Source organism: Danio aesculapii, chromosome 9 (assembly GCF_903798145.1).
Source record: "Danio aesculapii chromosome 9, fDanAes4.1, whole genome shotgun sequence".
Classification (NCBI taxonomy): domain Eukaryota; kingdom Metazoa; phylum Chordata; class Actinopteri; order Cypriniformes; family Danionidae; genus Danio; species Danio aesculapii.
The window spans coordinates 52,109,620-52,117,119 of NC_079443.1; the positions used below are offsets into that span (position 1 = coordinate 52,109,620).

General features: G+C 37.5%; 1 protein-coding gene across 1 annotated transcript in view; it reads right to left on the reverse strand.

Moving 5' to 3' along the window:
- The window catches only part of trpm2 (transient receptor potential cation channel, subfamily M, member 2), an 82,421-nt gene that overhangs the window by 67,635 nt on the left and 7,286 nt on the right, over positions 1-7,500 (reverse strand). Inside the window, exons 3-4 of the mRNA XM_056466088.1 lie at positions 7,481-7,500; positions 2,851-2,972 (exon numbers count right to left, since the gene is read on the reverse strand). The exon at positions 7,481-7,500 is cut by the window's right edge and continues 83 nt beyond it. Of these exons, the coding sequence (XP_056322063.1) occupies positions 2,851-2,972; positions 7,481-7,500 (142 nt within the window). The remainder of the gene's footprint in view (positions 1-2,850; positions 2,973-7,480) is intronic.

A 7,500-nucleotide genomic window follows, 5' to 3' on the forward strand; every position in this document is an offset into this window, starting at 1 on the left:
GCCTAAACGCATGACTAAATACTTGTATTTCTGGGTCTTTCTCTCTCTCTTCCTGTGATCTTTCTCTGATGCTTCAAAGATGAAGTCTTTTAAGAAGTCCTTTGTCGTTTGCGTGGAGTTTGCGACGCAGATCGGAGGATACGTAAGACGCAAACTTTAAAGTGAGTTAAAAATAAGAAAATTGGACTCAGGCGAGTCACGTGGGTACAGAAATGCGGTCTGCCCTTTGTGTCGGGGACCTGCTGTGGGAGACCTTCTGCCCAGATTTTGGAGTGTAGATGGGTTTTAACTACGGGTCAAGTCACACCCATTCTCTACTGACTGACCAATGGTTTCAGGGCAAAGTTTGAGCGGGAGATTTCCTTTGTCTCCAGCCTGACAAGATGGGCAGACTTTTATTCAGAGCATTAAAGAATGTAAGCCATACAAGTTATTATCATGCGCTCTGCATCATGTGTTGTAAAAATAGAAGGAGAAGGGAGAAGCGTAACGGTACCAAGCATGATACTCTAAACACACATTAAGTAGGATCTACGCATTTCTATATTCTATATTAACACACAAAGTGGTCTATTGGTACATGCATATAATATTTTAACTACTTTTGCTATAGAACAAAGCATATAGATTGCAAACAAACACATTATATACCATTTGGAGTGAGTTTTGAGTTCTAATAGTTCCTTTTAAAACTGGAGGGGGTTTTGGAATGTGTTTGGTTTGCAAAGATAGTACGAGAGAGGGTTCTCCCTTCTTTGGGAGGACGCTCCCTTCTCCCTTATTTGCAATATAGACTGAAGACCAGTAAGGAATGGTCCCAAGGGGCCGATTAAACCTCTTGGTAAACAAGTTGTCACTCTCAGCGATTTTGGACTCCAGACATCCTGGCACCGATGGCCATGAATATCAGAGCAGTAAGAAATATGGTATTGGGGGGTGATCATGTTTTTTATCTACGGCTTGTATGCTACAGTTAATAATTCTGATCTTGCAACAGAGAAATACTGGGAAATGTCTGTAGACTGATGGCATTTCATGCCGTTCAGCCTTATAATCTTAAAATGTGAGAAAAATCAGCTGTTTTCTCATCACTTTAGACATTACGCTAGAGAATCATTCAAATACTAGCTCTAAAGTGACGTTGGTGAATTAGTAACGGCTTATGCTGTTCTGACCGTCAGCTGCAGATGTGAATGAATGGCGGAAGAAAGTTTGAGACTCTCCGTGTTTGATTTTTTTTTTTTATATACACGATTACATTTGAAGTCATAATTATTAGCCCCCCTGAATTATTAGCCTCTCTGTTTATTTTTTTTACCCCAATTTCTGTTTAACGGAGAGCGGATTTTTTCAACACATTTGTAATCATAATAGTTTTAATAACTCATTTCTAATAACTGATTTATTTTATCTTTGTCATGATGACAGTAAGTAATATTAGACTAGATATTCTTCAAGACACTTCTATACAGCTTAAAGTGACATTTAAAGGCTTAACTAGGTTAATTAGGTTAACTAGGCAGGTTAGGGTAATTAGGCAAGTTATTGTATAATGATGGTTTGTTCTGTAGACTATCGAAAAAATATATAGCTTAAAGGGGCTAATAATATTCATCTTAAAATGGTTCATAAAAAATTAAAAACTGCTTTTATTCTAGCCGAAATAAAACAAATAAAGACTTTCTCCAGAAGAAAAAATATTATTAGACTTACTGTGAAAATTTCCTTGCTCTGTTAAACATCATTTGGGAAATATTTAATAAAGAAAAAAAAATTAAAAGGGGGGCTAATAATTCTGACTTCAACTGTATGTCTTTCAACTGTTGTATAAATGCAATATCACACGATTAGCGGTGTGATATGACTGTGTATCGTCACTGGTAGGACACATCGCATGCCTCCCACAGTGCCGATATATACATATATATATATCAAATGTAAAAACAAATGAAAAACAAAATTCAATAAAAATTATGAGTAAACATTAAAAATGGTCATAAAATGTTATTAGTTAAAGAGCTATATATATTCAAAAAAATAAATATATTAATTCAAATTATATTAAATGCATATTTAAATAATACTAAAACAACACAGAGTGATCCACTCATAGTAATATCAACATAAACATTTAATAAGCACAAGACTATCATCGTTAGATAGTGATACTAAGCAAATTTAGCCAAACGATGTTGATTTTAGAGTATTGTTCAAACACCAATACAAACACACCCATAACCCACCATGACTCCACCCCTTTTTGATACTATATAACTGTTACTAGACACGCCCCTTAAAGCTGACTGGCTGCAACTTTGTCGACTCTATCGGACACATGGTTTTTCATATTTTAACACTGCTTACTGCATTTTTAAATACTGAAAGTGCACATTAAATCACAAAACATTGCTAGCTTTGTGGTGAAGAATTCATCTGTGCATGTCATTAAGAAAAAATAAATAGTTTGCTCTTATAATCTTGAATTGAAATCTGAAAATGCACTTCCTGTTTGTTTCCAGTTAAATTCTCAGATTACATCAGCCTGAGATATTGGGCGTAGCTAACATACTTAACCACGCCCCTCCAGCTGTCAGTTTTGACAGCAAACAGAAATGGTGAGGAGGAGGAGTCTGTTAGGCTGTGATAACTCTCCTCAAACCCTTTTCCCCATCTTTCTGAATGAAATGCCCACTTAACTACATCCAATCGGCTCACAGTAGAAAAAACAAGCCACGCCCACTCTCATTTAATAATCCGTTTCTCTAGTAACTGCGTCACAATACAAAAAAAAATACAGTCGCAGCTTCCGGTTCATGTGTTCTTGAATATTTGACTAATATTTTTACAGACCGTCCACTGGCTCTCTTCGGTGAAGATCTCGCTCTCTGCGATGTCCACTCGGTTCCAGGCCACAGCGAGCTCCAGCTGCCTCTCCCAGCACTGCCGACCCGCGTGTTCATCACTTCTGGAGGCTGAAGATCAACAACACACACACAATAATCCTCTACAGTTTCAGCATTAACTTCTGAATGATGAGAATAACAATAGCTAAGTTTCCATCCACCTGTTTTTACGTGCATTTTGGAATATCATGCATAATGGAAATGCTATGATGTGCATATATTTTGGAAAAGCGCAAAAAAAAACAACTTCTGCACGCAAATGAGTAGGATTAACTTATTATCTGATAAGAAAATATGAATATAAACTAGTGCTGTCAATTGATTAAAAAAATTAATTACACTTTTTTGCAATTAAATCGCGATTAATCGCATTTAAAAGACTGAAACGTGTCATTTGGGCTATTCAAAAGTAAAATGAATGTTAAACGCAAGACAAAAAACTATTTAAATTCAAAATATGATTGTTTATTAGAATTTTTGTTTAACTTGTAACACAGATTTCTTAATGTAAACAACATGCATAAGGAAGTAAACCATCAAAATCCTCAAACTGTTGCCTTGTTAGCCATATTTAATACAGAAATTAAAACACAGGCATGTAAACGCCATTTGAGTTTCAAAACAATCAATGCCAATAAAGAAAAAATGATTTCCATGTTGGATTCTGAGTGGACTGCAGAAAAATGCCAAAATACAGGCGTTGCAGATATGGAAATTGGAAAATTATAATAATAAAGTGTTGAATACAAACAATTACACTCATTGTAAAGTTGTATTGCTGTGAGTTGAGAACATTAATTATAAAGTAGAAAGAATTTAGTTTAGTCCTCCTTTATATTCAGCCAGTTCAGACAGTCCAGTCTGTTGACATTATCGGGGGACAATGTGGCCCTTTTCTTTTGAATGATGTGAGCTGAGAGTGAGAACAGTCTCTCACAAGCAGAATCAGCATGTGAATTTTAGTGCCTAATTGTAAGCGACTAGTGCTATGACAAGAACGTAAGAAGGATCAAGGAGTACATCAAAGGCACACACAGGTACACGTTGTGTCACACCAAAGACTAATTCTAACAGGGACTTTGGACACCAACTCTAAACATTTAATTCTAAACAACTTTGAGGGATATGGACACCGTCGGCGATGTTTAGGCATTTGTTCTTGTTGCAGGAAATGCGCGCACGCACACACACATACAACGCGCGCAGTACAATGCACCTGGTGACCGACTCCCTTCAGATTCATCGACACGTACGATCGCGTTCATCAAATTTGCTTAAACTAAGCGTTCTAAAGTATGTCTGTATTGTACAAGCAAGGATTCTGACACAACAACCTGAAGCAGATGTTTTATAAAAGTTGTGTTTAAGGGAGGAAACACGTCAAACTAATGAAACATTTGAGGGATCATGGAATCATAGCTGAGGAATGCGCTGTCTTTGACAGCTTGCGACATCCTCTGCCACTTTCAGAGTACATTTACATGGACACCAATACACCGATTTTAATATGATTAAGATAACACTCTAATTAAGAGTCTACAATGTAAACATTGATTTTTGATTACCTTAAGGGACCACCGAGTCACGAAATGCGGAGGTTTTTCTTTCCATTCGGCATGTGGTATCAAATTCCATTAATACAAAAGTCGAAAGATTAAAAATGAAACGAATTAGATGAAACTCTGGAGGAAACGCTGGAGAGCCTGGTGATGCGACATTAATTGTTTGTACTGAAACTTTCCATCTAAAATCCTTCCTTGGTCTTATTCACATTTCTTTGCACGTTAAACACACACGTAGACCACAACAAGAATAAAAAAAAACCTGCAACTGTGTAAATTTTTTTAACGCGTTAAATATTTCAAATTAATGGCTTGCGTTAACGCACTAATTTTGACAGAACTAATATAAATCAAACTGAATTGAAACACATTTACTAAATAAACTCCAGCATGCGCATCAGTAAAGTAATGTGAATTAGTTTGAACAGATGATGTGATGATATAAATGTGTGTGATGAGATTAATCGACTTGCAGAACTTCCAGCACATTGTAAAACAGTTGCTTTGACCAATGTTGTTTTGCTGATTGTAAAACCCCTCAGCCATAAGTCCGTCATCACATTCATTCCTTCATTTTCTTTCAGCTTAGGCCCTTTATTCATCAGGGGTCGCCATAGCGGAATGAACCACCAACTTATCCAGCATATGTTTTACACAGCGGATACCCTTCCAGCCACAACCCAGTACTGGGAAATCTGTCATCACAGTGCTTCAGTATTATTATTATTACTACATTATTATTCCCTCCAGAACTGTCTTGAGCATCTGTCTGCACTCCCAAAGAGTGTCTCACGCCTCCAAAAACCACCGCATTGCAAGTTTTTTCTTCGTCTTTTATTTTATAATAAAATTAAATTAAATTAAATAAAAAAATAGCAAAACTATGGCAGTTCATGAAAAATATGAAACTTGCAAAAATACTGAAATAAATGTAAGTATTAAAAATGAAATATCGTAACTTTGATTAACGTGGTTAATTATAAATTATTTTGAATTAATTTTTTAATTACTTTTTTTTAGGGGTTTTCATCTTTAATGCGGTAGGACAGTGAAGGACAGACAGGAAAGCATTGGGAGCAGAGAGAGGGGAAGGATCGGCATAGGACCTCGAGCTGGGAATTGAACTCGGGTCGCCGTGAGCACCTTGGTGCTATATGTTGGCGCACTTAATCACTAGGTTGTTGGCGCCAACATTATTTTGAATGATTAATTAATTATTTTTAAATATATATATACACACACATACTACCTGGTGGCCAACCTTCATTGGTTGCACATTCCACCAATACACACAGCAAGACTGATGACAGAGTGGTTTGAGGAACTTGACTGACCCAGGTTCATTCTGAAAATGTACTACTATATAGATTTCTGCTGAGAGAAAATACATCCCAGGACGATCTTTTTAAAAATTTTTTTATCATGAATCCACCAGAGGCCGCTGTGTATGCTTTTGGAGATCTCAAATTTCTTTCATGAGTGCCATTCGTGCCTGCTCTTCTCATGTAAATCCACCAGAGGCCACTGTCGACTGACTGACTGACTGACTGACCGAACAACTGACCCACCCTCCTCCTTCCCTAAACCCAATTAATAGTGCAATAGTGTTGTCTAAAAGCACCGATTGACCCATCCACCCACTTCTCTAAACCCAACCGACAGTTAAAAATAGCAATCCAGAAAAAGAAAAGTACTCGCCTGATTTTTACCATGTTTTCAGATTTTACCACATTCTCACCCTGGTATTTACTTGTTTATTTTATTTTTGGCTTCTATTTTCGTTTTACCCGCTTTCTGGAACCGTTCTTCACCGGACCCGAACCCCGTCGCCGTGGTAAACTCCTGTGCACCTTAAGTCCGCTAACGTACACTAAACAAACCACTGAACAAACTGGTAACAGCGGGAATGTCGTCCACACGAAGGTAAGCGGTCAGCTGGTCAGCGCGAAAAGAAACACTTCCATACCGTCCTGTAACGTTCATTTTAAAGATAAAATGCAGACATACATACCTCTGGCTACATAATTCGTGATCTCCAAAAATACATATAGGGCTACGTTTTCAGAATGAGCCTATGTTGAACATGACAGTGAAGTTGAACATCTCTCATGGCCTGCAAAGTCACCCGATCTAAATATTATTCAGCCACTTTAAGGTGTTTTGGAGGAGCGAGTCAGGTTTTCCTCCACCAGTATCATGTAGTGACCTGTACACTATTCTGCAGAAACAACAGCTCAAAATCCCTCTGGCCCCTGTGCTGGACTTGTATCTGTCATTCCTAAGACCAAATGATGCTGTATTGGCTGCAAAAGGAGGTCCTACATCATATTATTGCAGTCTAAAACCAGGCGTTTCGGTTTCATTATGCAACTCCTGTATATGGGAGTATTTTAAAGTAAATAAATGAAAGTATTCTGAGCTCTAATTAAATCAAACAATCATTTTATATATGGCTTTAATCCAAAACACACATCACTTATTCACAAATTTTGCACAGGATGGACCCATTAGTTGACTAAACCTCACCATATGATTACAATGCATACAAAAATCTACTCTGTCCATCATCTCCTTTTGTGAGCACTGAAAAACTGTGTTGGCTACCAGCATCTAACAGTTGCATTTGAGCATTGCAATATCTATTATGGTTAAATACAACCATGCTCTTTAGCAATGGAGACGTGTGCCATGCATCACTGGAACACAAACAGCTCTCTGACTTTCCAGGGAAAAGAAACAAACCCCTGGTGGTCAGTACAGCTACATGAGCCATTCCTTAGAAACCATCAGGCTGTTATACAATGAACGACTTCAACTGAAACTGCATGAAGAGAAATGCTGACAGGCCCTTTATCCCTGATTACATTTACAGACAAACAGCACTGGCATTAGATACAACCCATTTAAAGCATGATCCCATTACCGTCTGCCCAGAAATGAGACCATTAGCCATCATTTACAGTAAATAGCTTCCAGATTAAGAGAAATTTGAGCATGTCTGGAAAGCAATCTCACCTTTTAGCAGAGCCTGCAGA